Here is a 17,752-nt window from a genome sequence, read left to right on the forward strand (position 1 = left end):
TTTTAACGTTTGCATTTCTTCGTTTCCTTCCAAGGTACCAACAAATCTGAAAAGAGGATGAAGTTAACTCTTAAAGGAGGAGCAGCCGTCGACCCTGATTCAGGTGAGGAATTGGGAGTGAACAGAGTGGGCTGCCGGGTTCCCTGGTCCTGGGGAACCAGCAGGGTCCCCTCCCTCCCCCTACCATGGGGGCGGACTCCCAGGAGCTCTTGTCTTGACAGGTCTGGAACACAACGCACACGTCCTCGAGAAAGGTGGGAAGGTCTTCAGTGCAACCCTTGGGCTCGTGGACATCGTCAAAGGGACCAATTCCTATTACAAGCTGCAGCTCCTGGAGGATGACAAAGAGAGCAGGTGCGCCAGGGGGCGGGGAAGTGTCCAGAGGAGCGCGCTCCTGAGAGCACGGCCCCTCGGAGCTGGGCTGTCAACGCACCTGGGGACCAGCTGCCTCGAGGATTATCGGCGTGTGGTGAGGCCTTCAGTGAAGGAGGGAAAAGTCCGTGCTGTCCTTGGTCATCCATGTCAGCTCAGGCTCCTGGGTTACCAAAGGCGTTTGGGTTTGTTTCTTTATTTTTTATTTTCAATGTAATGGAGCCAGAAGAGCTGGTCCTAGGGTGCTGAGAGACTGGGCTGGCTTGACTCCGTACTTACCTAGTCGGAGTGGTCCTCCAACGAGCGGATGGGCCCTTGTTACAGCCACTGTGGGGTGGGAGCTACATGTAAGCGGGAGAGGTGTGTGAAAGGAACTCTTGCTAAACCCTAATGGTGGCAGAAAAGCACTTTGTATTTTGAACTTGACCTTTTTAGTAAATGGAAACAGTTTACCCATTGAAGTCCAAGAGATTCAAAGAACTTTACTCATTGAAAGGCAGACCCCTGAGAGAATGTCAGCACCTGGCGAGTCTCGCAGCTGCAAGTTGTAGGCACTGGCGGGCTCGGGCTCTTCCCATTTCTTTTTTTTTTTTCCATTTCTTTCGCTTCTCACAAACCTGCCATTTAAAGTGTGAGCCTCAGGGACTTCCCTTGTGGTCCAGTCATTAAGACTCCATGCTTTCAGTGCAGGGGGTGTAGGTTCGATCCCTGATCAAGGAACTAAGATCCCATATGCCACACAACAAAAAACAACAAAAAATCAAAAGACTGCCAAGTCTATCAATATGAATGAAGCAAGGTTTTAAAATGTGACCTCAAAGGTGACCTTACAAGGGCACGTAACATCTGTGTGGCTATTTAAAGTTGTAAAGAAAAAATCCTACATCATTTAGTTTACTGCCGACTCTTGTTGGAGATTTGAAGATAGGGCTTCTTGCTTGTAAAATATAACCTTCCAATAGCTAGCTGTGTATTGGAGTGCAGGAGGAAGAGTAGGGTTTATGTAAAAACACACCGAGTGCTGTAGTTCGTTTAACCGCAGGCAATGAGAACAGAACTGTCTACTACCAACACAAGAAGTTGTACTGGTGATTTCAAATGGGTTGCTTATCCTGGTGGCCTCGATTTATTGGTTTTCAAGTTAGGTCCATGTGGTATCTTCCAAACATTTCCAGAGGGGAAAAATACCAACAGAGAATGAACTTATATGCCTCTGGGCAGTGGCCCAGAAAACCAGCAGGAAGCACCCATTTTTCTTTGAAATCTGTGGTTTAAGTACTGCTATTTCAGTACTTATCGTGATATGAGATTTAACTTCTGTATGATTTTCACTAAGAAAAATGAACTCCCCCAAAGCTAGGCAGCCCTGCCCCTAGAGTACCTGGGACTTAGCTCTAGCTTGAGATGGAAACCGAGGATATTAGCCTAGGTCTGCAGGTGGCTGACCCTGTGGACCACTCTCCTGCCCCCTCCCATTTCATTACATCTCAGCCTCTGATCTGAGCCAAAGGTTCTTCATTCTTTTTAGTACCTGTCGTTAATGAATGCATGACTTCCAGGTAATACTTGCTGTGTTTATTTGGGAAAAGGAATTGGATGTTTTTATGTAAAGGCCTCTGGAGAAGGAAATGGCAACCCACCCCAGTATTTTTGCCTGGAGAATCCCATGGGCAGAGGAACCTGGCTAGCTACCGTCCATGGGGTCGCAAGAGTTGGGCATGTCTTAGCGACTAAACCACCACCACCACCACCACCACCATGTAACGGCCTCAGGATGTACTCCTCAAGTTCAGCTGCCAGGTCCAAGGTTAATCTGTTCTTTGGTCCTTTTTATAGCTCATTTACCAGTATGATATGGAAGGGCAGTTTTAAATCACTTTAAACTTAACAACTCTCAGTTTAATAGAAATTAAAAGTTGTTTAATGCTGGTTCCTTTTGTTCCTCTTTGTCAGTCATCATCATTTTGGGGTGTTTACAACTCTTTTCTCCCTCAAGGGAAATAGCAGGGAGAGGAAGCTCATCCTGAAATATGACTGGCTAACCCGCAAAATTGTATCTGATGGCTCTTTTTCTCTTCCCACAGGTACTGGATATTCAGGTCCTGGGGCCGTGTGGGCACGGTGATTGGTAGTAACAAACTGGAGCAGATGCCATCCAAGGAGGATGCCATTGAGCATTTTATGAAATTATATGAAGAGAAAACCGGAAATGCCTGGCACTCCAAAAACTTTACGAAGCATCCCAAAAAGTTCTATCCTCTGGAGATTGACTATGGCCAGGTAATCATGCTCTGACACTTGCTAGTGCTAATAAAAGGTTTTCTTTTAAAAACCTGGCATGAATCAGATGACATCATTGATGAATTCCACCAAATATTTAAAGAATTAATACTGGTTCTTCGTAAACTTCCAAAAAACAGAAGAGGAAGGAACACTTTTCAACTCATTATTCAAGGCCAGTATTATCCTGATAACCAAAGACAGATAAAGACATCACAGGAAAACTACAGACCCATATAGTTATGAATATAAATGCAGAACCTTTGACAAAATATTAACAAACTGAATCTAGCAGCACACGAGGATTTAGACACCATGATTGAGTAGGATTTATCCCAGGAATGCAAGGTTGGGTCAACATGCAGAAATCAAATCAGTGTAATATAACATGAGTAGAATAAAGGATAGAAGCCACACAGTCATCCTAATGAACACAGAAAAAAGCATTTAATAAAATCCATGCCCTTTCATGAATAAAATCTATTCCATGAAGTATGAGGTGACGCTTGTAAGAACAGTGTGAGCATTTTCAAGACTGTCACAAGGAGCAGTCTTTGAACTTGCTCCCTTCTTCACTTTTACTTTTCACTTTCGTGCATTGGAGCAGGAAATGGCAACCCACTCCAGTGTTCCTGCCTGGAGAATCCCAGGGACAGGGAAGCCTGATGGGCTTCCGTCTTTGGGGTCGCACAGAGTTGGACACGACTGAAGTGACTTAGCAGCAGCAAACACAAGGGAGGAGTCCATAGAGGTTTCTTATCTAAAGATCACGTGACTTGCTTTATCATCAAGATATACTGACTACGTTACCAACTGGGTCACAGTTTTTAGTCCTAAATTATTTCCTGATAATTTTTATTTGAAGCTTGATCGTCTCCCTATGTATTACCAGGCAACCTTCACAGTGTCTCTTGACTGATACTGTTGAGGCCATTTGTTTTGACAAAATTTATATTGTTTCTATATGAAAACCAGTTGCTTTTATAATGAAGGGTGGTGCACATTTATTATGCAGAGGGAAGGAGATTTATTGTAGTGGTCTGTTTCAACCCAAATCTTTGAGGTCTAACATGTCTCAAAGTGGGATTTGAAGAATTTATAAACTGTAAGCTCTTTAGTTTATAGAGTGTCATGAACTTTACTATTTAAAACAGAAATTAACTCTTGTTTAATGTTGGGGTAGAGAACTTGGACTTGAGTGTTGGACATACTTGGTCTAACTCAGCAGTGATCCCTACTGAGTTTATTTTTTGCATTTCAAAAAGATGTACTGTTGAACAACACAAGTTTGAATTACATAGGTCCACTTACATGTGGATTTTTTTCATTGTAAATACTGCAGTTCCATACGATCCATGGTTGATTGAATCCACGGATGTGCTGAGGATAGAGAAAAACCGTGTAATAAATTATATGCACATTTTCCACTGCAAGGAAGGGTAGCTAGCACCTGAGTTGTACAAAGGTACAAAAGAGTTAAGCTCGAGATATACGTCTGTATAGTCTTCTTTTCAGTTCACAGGTACTTTCAGCCATCGTAGCCCTGGAGTCTTTTCCTTACGCACTGTGTCGCCACCACCCACTTTTTGCCTTAATGTTGTAGGAGTGTTTCCCCATGTCCTCTAGAGCAGTGCTGTCCAACAGAGATGCAGCCACTTATGCAATTTTAAATATTCTAGTGGCTACGTTTTATGAAGTAAGTACAGTGAAATTAATACTAGTCATTTAACCCAGTATGTCCAAAATATTATCATTTTGATATGTTGATATCGAAATATCTTTCCTTTTTTTTTTTTAACTCAGTCTTTGATAGCTGATGTTTTTCTAGCTCTTAAAACATATCTCAATTGAGAATGACCACATGTCAGAACCAGGGGCTACTCTTAAATGGTACTGAACTAGAGCATCATTTCTTAAGTCTGTATAGAATTCCATCCTCTGGTAGTAGTAATAGTGTTAGTTGCCCAGTCATGTCCGACTCTTTGCGACCCCATGGACTTTAGCCCACCAGGCTCCTCTGTCCATGGGATTCTCCAGGCAAGAATACTGGAGTGGGTTGCCATGCCCTCCTCCAGGGGATCTTCCCGACACAGGGATCAAAACCCAGGTCTCGTGGGTGGCTGTAGTTAGTAATTTACCAAACGACACTCTCCCATCCCCCAGTTAGATATTTAGATTATTTCTAGATATTTGCTATAATGATGCTGATGTACATGTCTGTATGCCTTTTTGCTTACTATCCTTAGAGTTACTGGTTACAGTACATGCATATAAATAAGGCTTTTTAATAAGCTAATAGTTTGCCTTCAAGTAAAGTTATAGCTAGGAGATAAGACTGTATGTAAAGACTTTGAGTTTCAGCATTGAGAGTAGATCCACTGTGACTCTTGACAGCAGCAGCCCTGAGCACTAGCACACGGGTTCTTCTCTGCAGCTTCATTAAGCCAAGCAGATTCCGGGAGCAAAGCCCAACACCAGTTACCCTCATTCAAGCAGGGTCTTGGCTCAGCCTGGGATCCCCAGCTGGCAGGAGTTAAAGTCCTCTGTTGTTAATATATTAGGAAGAGCAATCCCAGGGAGCAGGGGTGAGGGGTGCGGATGATGCTCATATGTGCTTTAACACTGTCAAGCTGTCTGGCAGGAAGTGGGACTGGTTGCTTGATCCTTTGGCACTGTAGAGAAGACTGTGTGAATTCAGCCTTGGGCGAGGCAGTGTAAGAGAAGAAAGGAGGCAGAATTTGCCCATCAGTCCAGTGTTCCTTGGGTCCAAGGTTTGCCCTCGTAGCTGCCAGCACTTCCACGTTGGGCATGGATGGGCACTGGGCAGGTTCCCAGGCACAGGGCACCAGCAACCCCAGTGTGGGAGGCAGTGCGGGCATAAAGGGAGTGTGGGTGCCTGCAGGTCTGCCTGTACAGAACTGGATGCTTCAGCGGTGTCTGAATAAGAATCGGGAGCAGCCGAGAGGATCTGGGGTGCACAGGCAGTCTCATCTTGTCCAAACTCAACATGTTCCTCCTGACAACTAATGCCAAACCTTTTTGATGAGCACGCAGCCTTTTTTTTTTTTTTTAACCTTTTTTGCTGGTGGCACTCCATCCTATATCCTTTCTCTGCTAGGTGACACTACCACAACTTTGCGTGGGTTGTTTAATTGGATCTCTTCCTGATTTTCCCTACAGGATGAAGAGGCGGTGAAGAAGTTGACAGTAAACCCTGGCACCAAGTCCAAGCTCCCCAAGCCAGTGCAGAACCTCATTAAGATGATCTTTGATGTAGAAAGTATGAAGAAAGCCATGGTGGAGTACGAGGTTATTGCACTTTTGTTATATTTGTGAGCATTAGCTGGGGTGGATGATGGGAGTGCTGAGTTGGCAACGAGCGCTGAGGCCTGGGGTACCTACACTTTCACAGAGAATCATTGGCCTGTTGTGAAATAGATGGTATGTTGTCCCCATTGCACTTTTTCCCTTGAAGTTGCCATAATAGAGTGTGGGGCATGGTTCTTTTGTGGCTCAACCAAATAGGCCACTCGGAGTTGTCACGGGAAGTCCAAGATACAGTGAAAGAACTGCTGTAACACTTCTGACACTTGCTTTATCAGATAAAATTCATACCAGCCAATCATAGGGGTGGAGGGGAGGGGAAGTGATGAGTGTATCAGTCATATTTCTGTCCAAGGAAAAGTGGCAGGGACCACCAGCCAGGGCCAGGTGTTCTCTGTTTGTTCCCCTGGGAGATGAATGTTCCTGCTGCCTCGAAGCTTTGAGCCGCTTTGAAAAAGAAGCAGGGACCAGCAGAGTGCAAGAGTTGCAGATTAGCCTTGACCAATCTGCCCCTTCACCAGCTTGCTTCCTCTCTGCTTCTTCCCAGGACCTTCCTAGAGACTACTAGCCAGCTTTAGAGAAGGCAAGACAAATCTGGGTTGTAGAGATCACTATCTGCTTCTCTTCCTCAGCCCTGCATCTCCCTGTCTTAAGCCCAGCCTGGCAGGACTGCTCAGGCTCTGATGTTGTTACAGTGTTGGGTCATGTCTTAGACAACCCCTAACGTGTGAAGATAGCTAGGGTTTATGCAGATACCTTGTTCCAAGTAGATATACAACCAGGCTTCTGGCTGGGAGATCTGACAAGTTTGAACAGCTTATGGGCAGGCTCAGCAAGAATGCCTAGAGAAGAGGTGTGCTGGAGTGGGCCGGGGCATCTTCATTGCATGAATCTTTCAAAAGAAAGGTCCCACATACTCTTTCTGGCTTTCTGTACTCTGGCTTCTCTGTGATTCATAGAATTTCTCAGCTGTCATCAGATCCAGTCTCTTTCTGTGAAATGACGTTTTTTTTTTTTTAGTATTGTTTTACACTCTAAAATGGACTTTCCGTGGTGGCTCAGACGGTAAAGAATCCACCTGCAATGCAGGAGACCTGGGTTCAATCCCTGGGTTGGGAAGATCCCTTGGAGGAAGGCGTAGCAACCCACTCCAGTATTCTTGCCTGGAGAACCCCCATGCACAATGGAGCCTGGTGGGCTACAGTCCATGAGGTTGCAAAGGGTCAGACATGACTGAGCAGCTAAGCGCACACACGCAGTCTAAAACAACCTAGAGACAGGGAACTAAGTGGGTTGAGCATGTGGAGAGTGGGGCACCCACTCCCAGCCCAGTGGACTCCACATGGGATGGGGTGGCCAGGTAGATAAGGAAACAGTAACCAGGGGCATTGTGTGCTCCCCGTGAGGCAGGTGAGTCCTGCGCCCAGAGCAGAGCCCTAGCCGGGGCAGGGAGAGTGTGTGCTGAGTCCAGAGCCCACGCTCCAGCTTTGAAGCCTCCTTCCCCCCAGTAGCCCACAGTCGAGGGTGGAGGTGGCTTGTGCTGGTTGAGTCCTTCCCTTGTTCTTGTGGGCTGTTGTCTGTGCATTTGAGGGTGCAGGTTAGAGAAACCAGGTCTTTTTAAAACAAGCACCAGAATTACCCAGCTCAGGGAAATGCCTCCCTCAGTCTCTGCTGTCAGTCTGGTCACACTGTTCTTGGAGCATCTTCTGGAGTTCCCTCTTCAGAGTTGCTTTAGAGCCAACTCACAGTCCTTGCTTGGGTCACTCTGCTCTATTAGTATACTGTGTCCTTGGCTCAGAATACATAATCCACCCTCTTCCCCGGGCTGCACTCCAACTGTTAACTCCTCCCAGAAACCAGCTCTCCCTGGGCATGGACGGTACTGAGGATGCAGACGCTGTCCCCACTGGTCCCTGATTGGTGCCTGTTGGGCTGTGAGTACATTCACATCCTCTTCACATTTCATCTAATCAGACAGGTTCCACTTCTTGAGTGCTTGTCCAGCTCCATCTTTGTTCCAGGCCCGGCAGATACTAGCCCCAAAGATGGACTAAGTGCAGTCCTGGGGCCAGGAGCTCAGGAGGTCTGCTGGGAATAACCCTAGAGACAGCAGCTCAGGATTCAGAGCAGGGGGCTCCCTGGGGGGCTGACAGAGGAGGGGGCCTAGCCAGCATTCAGGTCGCTCCCATAGGGAGGGGGTACCTCGCTCGATAGCTGGTGATCAGACCCCTGGCCACAGAGTTCATGCTTCTCCCACTGCAGCCAGCTCCCTGCCTTCCTGCTGGTTCCCAGGGTGTTGTGAGCAGCACTGTTGTAGGGACAGATGTTTAACATTCAGGGTGACTGATTTGAGGGGTACATTGTTAGCTTGATGTCAGGATGTATGTTCAGGAGTGTGTCCTTTTAAAAATAATTTTCACCACTTTATGGTTACTTTCTGGCTGGGGATAGCCTTGGCTCTGAGACCCCAGGGAGGGGCTCACTTGAGAATTAGATGAGAGTCCTGCTGTGTTTTCTTCCAGAAGTGTGGGACTTTCAAACCCAGTGCAGGGGTAGGGGCTTGGCTTACCTTTGCCATAAATGAAATGAACAAGAGTCTTCTCTCACAGACCCCCATCCACTGCACTGGGGGTAGGGCTGCAGAGCCTGTGGAATTGGGTCACCAGGTCTCCCTCAGTTCAGTTCAGTTCAGTTCAGTCGCTCAGTCGTGTCCGACTCTCCGCGACCCCATGAATCACAGCACGCCAGGCCTCCCTGTCCATCACCAACTCCCGGAGTTCACTCAAACTCATGTCCACAGAGTCGGTGATGCCATCCAGCCATCTCATTCTCCATCGTCCCCTTCTCCTCCCGCCCCCAACCTTTCCCAGCATCAGAGTCTTTTCCAGTGAGTCAACTCGTCGCATGAGGTGGCCAAAGTATTGCAGTTTCAGCTTTAGCATCAGTCCCTCCAATGAACATCCAGGATTGATCTCCTCTAGAATGGATTGGTTGGATCTCCTTGCATTATAAGGGACTCCCTAGGAGGACCAAATAGACTGTGCTTCTTTGGGAGCCCAGGAGGCCTGGGGTGATGTTCAGTCTGGCTCTCCCATCATCGTGCCGGACAGTGCCCAACTTTCAAAGGGAAAAAAATCCCCTTGTCTCCTCAGATTGACCTTCAGAAGATGCCCTTGGGGAAGCTGAGCAAAAGGCAGATCCAGGCTGCGTACTCCATCCTCAGTGAGGTCCAGCAGGTAAGACACCAACAAACCTCTCCTCCAGCTGCCCCATGTCGGGAGCAGGGGCATCTCCTGGGCTGCCTCTCATCCTCAGGTGGGGAATACAGCAGTACATTTACTCAAGGTTAAGCATATAGACATACTGATTCCTGCTGATTTAGATGGTTTTCAATTCACTAAGTATGACAAAGAAAGTAAGATGATCACAATCCTAATGAATTAGCAGTGTTTTCAGTTGTCAGATATGAAGTAAACACTATATGCCTGATGAGGAATTTCATTCTCCTGCCTCGTAGAAATGTTCTGATTTTATTTTGTGTGTCCTTAAGAGAGGCTGAGTTTATTTTGCAGTTACTAAGAAATTATCAAGTAGCAAGTTAAATATCACATTGCTCTTGTTCATGTTCATTCAACGTCAACTTGCTGGGCATCTCCCAAGGTCCCCCAGTCCCCAGTGCCTTCCAGCCTCTGCCCTGGAGGGTTCCACTTGTGTTTGGGGGTGGCACATGAAAGAAGAAAACCACACAGGATACTGAAGTCGGACCAGGGCAGTGGACTCTGGCTGATGCTGGAGAAGAGCCCCTGAGACGTAGCAGTTAAATCCGGTTACAGCAGTCCTGATCAGTTGACCTCTTTCCTTGTTACCCATTGCCAGAGACCTGAAAGACTTTCCTCAACCGGAGCTCTTTGCTATTCCAGAATGTCCAGGCGGAGGGGCTGGGATAGTGTCCTTTGCCTGTTGCACAGAGCAGCCTACAACACAGACAGAGGTTTACAATGAGGACAAGCCCGTGTCACCATGGGAAGCCAACCTAGGGCTTCAGGTGCTGACTTGTTGCCCCTTTACCCTCCTGTAGGCACCGAGGGTGTCTGCCGAGCATGCACTGCCTAGGGGTCCAGCTCCTCCGTTTCTTTGTGCATTTACTGAGCACTTTCTGCATGGATCACTAAAGCAGTGCAGCGTGGGGAGGGGCTCACCTTTCTAGGCTGGCCCTGACCCTCTAAGTGGCACTAAAGACAAATTCCCCCACCCCGCCCCGCCTTAAAGATGAAGGTCAGTGGCCAAGGGGGCCTGATGGAATTTTATAGCAAAGGGTCTTTTTTGCTCCCCTTAAGGTTTGTTTTTTATTCTATCAGGTCTCAGTTGTCACATGTGGATTCTTTGAGGCAGTGCACAGGCTTCTCTGTAGTTGGTGATACTTGGGCTTAGTTGCCCCATGACATGTGGGATCTTAGTTCCCCAAACGTGGATTTGGCTCACGTTCCCTCCATTAGGAAGCAGATTCTTAACCACTGGACCACCACGGAAGTCCCCAACAGTTTGTTGTGAAATCTTTTCAAACATGCAGAAAGTCGAAAGACTTCTGTAGCAACAGCCAATGCGCCCACCACCAAGATGCCCCGGCGAACGTTTTGGATAGTGGTGCAGGGTTTATGGGTATATAAATGCTCAACTGTCTGTACAAGTGAAATTGTGTACGAGAAGCCCGTGTGTCCTGAGCCACCCAGTTTGAGGATGGGATCCTGCCGCTGCCCAGTTGAGTGACAGACAGTGGTTTCCTGGCCTGGCCACACAGACTTGGTGGCAGCACCCAGCTTCAAGGAGAAAGTCCGGCAAGGTGCTGGGAGCTCAGAGGAGCCTCAGGCTGTTCCCTCTGTTCCCTCCCCGCAAAGGCACTGTCCCAGGGCAGCAGTGACTCTCACATCCTGGATCTCTCCAACCGCTTCTACACCCTGATCCCCCACGACTTTGGGATGAAGAAGCCCCCACTCCTGAACAACGCAGACAGCGTGCAGGTAGCACCGCGGTCCAGGGGTGGCCACTGGTCTGGGCTGTGCAGGGTTGGGTGTCACTCCCTCATCACTGCCCCTCTGTGTTGTGATCCCCGAGGGCAGCAGCCAGGGCCAGAGGCCCACCGCTGGGCTCTCATTTCGAAGTAGGGTTTCTCTCCATATTAGGAGCCTGACCATGGGTAGAACAGTTGGGTTTTTCCTGCCCTTGCTGAACCACATCAGTCTGGGGAAGAAGAACCATAGGCGAGGGGGGAGCATCTTTGTCCCTGCTTTCCCTGTCTCCTTCATTAGGGAGCCAGTGAGAGGTCTCCACCTGTCACCAATGTGTGGGAGAGAAACCCCACACACACAGCCATGTGGTTGCTGCCTCTTCTGCCCCAGGGAGCGAGCCTCCTTAGCATTCCAGAAATCCTTAGGCGTGTTCCCTGGACACCTGGGAGGGACCTCGTCACTGTGTGAGTTCTGGGTGAGTCTTTTTCCCTCACTTTGTACTTAGCTCAAGGTTTTCCTTTCCTCCAGGCCAAGGTGGAAATGCTAGACAACCTGCTGGACATTGAGGTGGCCTACAGTCTACTCAGGGGTGGTTCTGATGACAGCAGCAAGGACCCCATTGATGTCAACTATGAGAAGCTCAAAACTGACATTAAGGTAACAGGGCCTGCCCTTTCTGAAGCATCAGATCAACAGTGGTCCCCAAATTTAAACATGCATCAGGATCTCCTAAAGAGCTTGTTAAAACAGATTGCTGGGGTCCAAGGATTGACCATCCTGATAAGGTTCCTAGGTGTTTCTGCTTGTGGTCTTCTGAGAACCTCAGAGCCTTCACCTGTAAAGAAGCCCTTGTTTGCAAGGCAGGCTTCCAAGTCAAGGCAAGCGCCTGATGGCAGTCGTAATAAAGCTGCAGTGCCTGGATTCATGTTCTCTGGAGTCAGAGTGGCCATGTTGGTGCGCACAGTACTTGAACTTGGGTCTGTTGGAGGCTTGGGCAGAAATCACTCTGCCTTGGCCAACCAGAGAAATTTTTGCCTTAGCTGTAAGCTTGCCCCGGCTTTGATTCTGGTCTCACATCTCACACGTGCCTTATTTCACAGCCCATGTCCTGCCCTGCAGTGTGATCAGGTTCAGATAACACTGGGATCTGTTCAGCCTGGTGTCCTGTGTTTACATAACTAAAAAGAGCCTTTGCTCCGTGCTTAGGACAAAGTGTAGGTTTTGTGTGGTGTGTGGGTGTATGCAGGGTAGGATACCAAACAGCCTGGCTCTTCATGAAGGGGGTTGTTAATGTCTCCATTAATGATTGTGAAGCCATTTAATTAAGAAGCAATGAGGAGAACTAGAATTTCTGCATTCCTTGAACTTTGGATTAGACTGAAAATATAAGTCCCATCACATACTCGTTGATTTAGGCAGAGATTCCATTATTTGACAGTTATTTAGTGCACATTTGCTCTGAGCCACGATGTGCCTGTCCCTGAGGATTCAAATGGAGCACCCATCACCATCGTCAAATAATGACGTAGAGTCTGTCATTATCTAGAGTCTGTCATATCCTGCTTTTGGTTGCAAGTCTTGGCTGCAGGGTGTCTCCTGGCCCTGGGGCTTTAAGTCATGGGTCAGTTCAGTACACAAGTCGTTTCTGACTCTTGGTGACCCCATGAACTGTAGCCCGCCAGGCTCCTCTGTGCATGGAATTCTCCAGGTAAGAATACTGGAGTGAACTGTCATTCCCTTCTCCAGGGGATCTTCCCGATCCAAGGACTGAACCCAGGATCTGCTCAAGTTATGGTTAGGGGGACTATCACCTGAGAGCCAGCTAACCCCTCATTGTAGAGGTTCCCCGCCACCAGACAGTGAGCCCCATGTTCCTGGCTTTCGTGATGGCCCAAAGCATAGGGTTCTAAGGCGGGGGTGGGGGGCTGGGATCATGCAAACAGGTGATGCCCGAGGAGGTGAGGGGCCTGGAACACAGGCTGGCTCTCTCCCACCCGGGCTCCACGTGAGCCATGTATTCCTTGTGCGCCAACTGAGCCTATTGTTGTTCTCCCTGCCTCTGTGTGGCTCTCCTTGCTCTGATTCCAAGACGCTTTATTTCTAGGTTGTGGATAAAGATTCCGAAGAAGCCGAGATCATTAGGAAGTACGTGAAGAACACTCATGCGACCACACACAACGCGTACGACTTAGAAGTCATCGACGTAAGGCTCTCTCCTCCCTCTGCCCTCTTTGTGTCCTGCCGGCTCTTCCCTGCCCATTCCTCCGACCTGGACCTGGATAGAAAAGAGCCGTTGACTTTGCTTTAAATAACCAGAAAAAGTGACACAGTTGTTTGTGGGACACAAAAGTCCATAGTCTTGTGGTTTGGGGTTGGCTTTTTATTCTGTTTTAAAGGACATTTCCTACCTACCATTCCAAAAACCTAGTTCTAACCTAGTTTTGGAATCAGAACTATTATGAGAGATCCAAAATAAAGTGCCTCAGGTGTGCCTCTGCTCACGTAGTATGAATTTTAGCTGCTGGTCCCTGCTGGACGAGATCTTGAGTGGCCTGTTGCCACATCCCAGCCTGATGGGAACACCTTACATACTGCAGAAGGCCTCACGTGTCTCCTAGCTCTGTCCCTGTGTCTCGTCGGATCTTCCAGTTCCCCCAGAGTAACCAGTGGCTCCTTCCATCTCTCTCCTTTATGTAATAACTCCGACCAGATCTTCAAGATAGAGCGCGAAGGGGAGAGCCAGCGTTACAAGCCGTTTAAGCAGCTGCATAACCGGAGGCTGCTGTGGCATGGGTCCAGGACCACCAACTTCGCGGGCATCCTGTCCCAGGGTCTGCGGATAGCCCCACCTGAAGCACCTGTGGTACGTGCCTGGCCTGGGAGCCATAGCAGGAGAGGGGTGGACTCTGCCCATCTCTGCAGCCATCTCCACTTGAGCCCTATGGGTACTTGTGTGGGAAGCCTCTGTGTGCCTCTGTGACCACGTGGCCTTGTTTAAAGATGAAGGCGCAGCCGTGGTCGTTAAGGTGGGCATTGCCGCATGGCCCTTTCCTGACCTCACTACCATGCTGCACACAGTTTCTGGAACAGAGGAAGTAAAGTGTTTTCCAGACCCTGCTGTGAATGGTAATTGGGTGTGTTGACTGGCAGAGGGCACAGACTTTGGCCAAGGGCCAGGCTGAGTCCCAACCTGGCTCTCCCACCTCTCAGCCAGGGACCTCCATTCTGCCTCGGTAGAGCCCAACCCAGACCCAAGTCAGACCGCTGTGTCAGCTGCTTGATTATAGACGTGACCCACAGGCAGGACCTGAAGAAGGGTCTGCCAGGCCCCTTGTTCTGTACTTATAGAAAACGAGGAACTTAGTGACTGGACTCGTTAGTGTGTAAAGTCCACTGTGCCGAGCAGCAGCAAACACTCTAATGTCTCTTAACCCCATTTTCCCTTAAAGGAATAAAAAGTACAGCCGTGTTTACTGGGTGTTCACATGTGCCACACCCGGTCTAAGAAGCCATTCAGTTCAGTCGCTCAGTCGTGACCAACTCTTTGCGACCCCAAGAAGCTGTTAGTAGCTCATTTAATTTTCACAGCAGCCACATAGGGTTCTTTTCCCCAGTTCAGCGAAGGAAGTGGGGTCCAGAGAGATTCAGTGACTTCTCACAGCTCCTAGGCAGCAGGTGGAGCTGGGATCTGAACAACCGGCTCCTGAGTGCAGGCCTCTGCCCCGTGTGGGGAGCACTGTGGGGGCTGCTAGTCACCTGTCACAGCTTTTCTTGGCACCTGGCTCACAGTCAGCGCTCCCATGAGAAGGTTTTCATCTGTCCCTTTTCCATCCCTCCAGACGGGCTACATGTTTGGTAAGGGGATCTATTTCGCCGACATGGTCTCCAAGAGTGCCAACTACTGCCACACGTCCCAGGGAGACCCAATAGGCTTGATCCTGTTGGGAGAAGTTGCCCTTGGAAACATGTGAGTAACCCCAGCTCTGGGGCTGGTGGCACTTGATGGGGGTAGACGGGGTGGGCTGCAGGAAGGAGCTTCCCCTGGTTAGGGGTGATCCTGGAAATTCCCCACCACAGTTAAGAGGACCCACCACTTCGGTGGTGGGTGTCAGACACCAATGCAGGTGAATGAAGGAGGCACAGAAATGCTTAACGAAGCCAAGACAGGAAGACAGCCAGGCCTCAGGAACTGGCAGTTCTGTTCTTCCTGTGGACCGGGAAGCACAGAGGGTGGTCATTTCATCGCCCCTGTCCCCCTACTGATATTTAGATTTCCTATCTGAGACCAACTCAGGTTGAATTGGAATCTTAATCCCAATTGCAGATTCCTTGCAGAGAAAATCTGATTGGCCCATCTTGGATTGGTTGTCCACCTTGGCCTTATCGACCATAACCCAAAGAGAGCAGGGTTATGTAATAGACCAGGAGGTGTCTTGGGGTCATGGACTGGACAGAAAGTTCCAGAATGGCAGCTACACCATAGCTCTAATCAGGCCCTTTCCTGGAAGTGGCCTTCTGGCAGTGATCATTGGTATCAACTGTTCAAAGGGGGCTGCACCTTTCATGTCTAGAACAGAGCAGAGGGGAGCTCCTAGCAGGGAACATGGACTGGGCTCTTTGAGTGTTGGTCTCAGCAGCTTCCATGGCCTCACTCTGCTATTCGTACTGTTGGTCTGAGAGCCCAGTGACCTTAGAGGCTCTTCTGAAGCTACCTTCTCTTATAGGTATGAACTGAAACATGCTTCGCATATCAGCAAGTTACCCAAGGGCAAGCACAGTGTCAAAGGTAATGTGTTTTGGAAGCTGCTGCTGCAGTTACCCCGGACGGCACAGGGAGGGGGGCTTTCTTTCCCCCAAAGTCATAGTTTCTGTGGCTAGCTGTTACAAGTTCTGTTTTTGTTTTTTTTTAATGTTTCACTCTGGCCACAAATGACCCTGGTTTTACAAATGCCATGGAAGAGTTCTGGTTCCAGCTTCTAATAACCAAGTGCACTGGCTTTGGGTTCTAACCTGACTCTTAGCTTCAGTATTGAGGGCCTTCTGGTGGCATCGTGATACCTGGAGCTTCTTGAATTGCTGTAGCTCATAGCCCGTAATGAGTTAGGACTTCCTTCTGCCTAGGTGAAGCAAGGGCTTTGGAATTCTACTTAACAGAAAGCAGGGTGAGGGCACTACTATGCTGATGAAAATCACTTAGGCTGGAACTTGGTATATACCTACAGCCTTATGTCTGGAAGGAGGACACAGTATTGCGTTTTGTATAGATCTCTTCTCTCGAGCGTTTTTGGCATGTTTCCACAAATCATATCCTGTCTGCCTTCTGTTCTGCAGGTTTAGGCAAAACTACCCCTGACCCATCGGCTAGTATTACCGTGGATGGTGTGGAGGTGCCTCTCGGGACAGGGATTTCATCTGGTGTTAATGACACCTGTCTGCTATATAACGAGTATCCTTTTATGAGTGTGCTATGCATGCCTCAAGCAATGGTCTGGGGCTGTGAAGTCACTTAAATGCAGCCAGTTCACCCAGGGGCAGGCTGGCTCAAGACTGTCCCGTGGTGTGTCTCACGGGGAACAGTTCCCCTCAGTGGTCTCCCCGGTCAAGATGAGAGACCCAAACCCCCGACCTGGGAGGGTTTCTGGGGTATGGCCATAGGCCAGCTTATGGGCAGCAAGCACACCCTCCTTTGTGGAAGCGTTTGTACCTTGACACACTTCCCCTCCAGGTACATTGTCTACGACATTGCTCAGGTCCACCTGAAGTATCTGCTGAAGCTGAAGTTCAACTTTAAGACATCCCTGTGGTGAGCTGTGAGGTGTGCAGGCTGGTGACTGACGTGCTTTGCACTGACTGACCAGGCAGAAACCTCTGCTGAGTTGCTGAGGCATAGTAGCTTCACTCAGTCTCCTTAGAAAGGATTTTATATGAACACTTGGTCACACGTTTCAACAATTTTCCCAGCTTTTCAAATCCCTTGATTGTGTTGGGCGGGGGAGCGGGCGGGGGGTTGTTTTGGGGTATTTCTCCTGCCAGCCATAACCCTGGTAGGTACAACTGACAATAGAGGAAAAGTTGGGGAGGGTCTTAACTGTGTCTAGATTAGTCCAATGGAAGAGCCTTGCAAGCCACATTAGAACGTCTGCCTTACTGGTTTCCCCGGGGGAAGGAAAAAAATAATCTTCTACCCTTGTTGCTAAGTATTCATCTTTAGTTTTGGAAAAATGTTAAGTGTTTATTTTGAGGTCAAAATAAAAACTAATTTCATACTATTTAAATTTCCTTTTTTTTTTTTTTTTTTATTTTGTATTTGTTGTCACCCTTTCAGCGTCTTGTTTTTCGGTGAGAAGTGTTGGGAGACCACAGGGAGGAGCTTTAACAATTTCTCATACTGAGAAACAAAAGGCACTTTCCCTTTCTAGAAACTCTCGAACGTGGAAGCTCTCAGAATACGTAGTAGTTTTAGATTGCATTTGAAATTCTCAGTTTTCCTCTGAGCAATTTTGTCTTTTAAATTAAGACTAGCATCACCAAAATGCTAAAGGGCTAATAGTAATTCTGGATTAAAATGGAAATGGCTTCTGTCCTTATGTGTGTTTGGTCTCGTTCTGACTGCGGATCTATTAATCTTCACAGTGCAAGGTCCACAGAGACTGTAGGGGGATTGTTTGCACCCGTATCCATGAAACCCCAGAATGTGCCAGGCAACATACAGCAGCGGCTGGTAGGAAAGCCCCGTCTGAGTAACAGAAAGCCAAGCATAGGAGACCGTG

The 17,752-nt window shown here is 48.4% G+C and overlaps 1 protein-coding gene across 1 annotated transcript in view; it reads left to right on the forward strand.

Annotated features, from left to right (window-relative positions):
- Positions 1-17,251, forward strand: part of PARP1 (poly(ADP-ribose) polymerase 1) — a 41,904-nt gene extending 24,653 nt beyond the window's left edge. Inside the window, exons 11-23 of the mRNA XM_055419782.2 lie at positions 35-103; positions 222-354; positions 2,457-2,652; positions 5,833-5,961; positions 9,129-9,212; positions 10,872-10,994; positions 11,511-11,639; positions 13,087-13,185; positions 13,693-13,845; positions 14,822-14,949; positions 15,707-15,768; positions 16,314-16,428; positions 16,708-17,251. Of these exons, the coding sequence (XP_055275757.1) occupies positions 35-103; positions 222-354; positions 2,457-2,652; positions 5,833-5,961; positions 9,129-9,212; positions 10,872-10,994; positions 11,511-11,639; positions 13,087-13,185; positions 13,693-13,845; positions 14,822-14,949; positions 15,707-15,768; positions 16,314-16,428; positions 16,708-16,789 (1,502 nt within the window). The 3' untranslated portion in view covers positions 16,790-17,251. The remainder of the gene's footprint in view (positions 1-34; positions 104-221; positions 355-2,456; positions 2,653-5,832; positions 5,962-9,128; positions 9,213-10,871; positions 10,995-11,510; positions 11,640-13,086; positions 13,186-13,692; positions 13,846-14,821; positions 14,950-15,706; positions 15,769-16,313; positions 16,429-16,707) is intronic.
- The last annotated feature ends 501 nt before the right edge of the window (positions 17,252-17,752 follow it).

Source organism: Moschus berezovskii, chromosome 17, assembly GCF_049115385.1.
Source record: "Moschus berezovskii isolate FMDL1 chromosome 17, NW_MosBer_1.0, whole genome shotgun sequence".
In the NCBI taxonomy this organism is placed as follows: Eukaryota; Metazoa; Chordata; class Mammalia; order Artiodactyla; family Moschidae; genus Moschus; species Moschus berezovskii.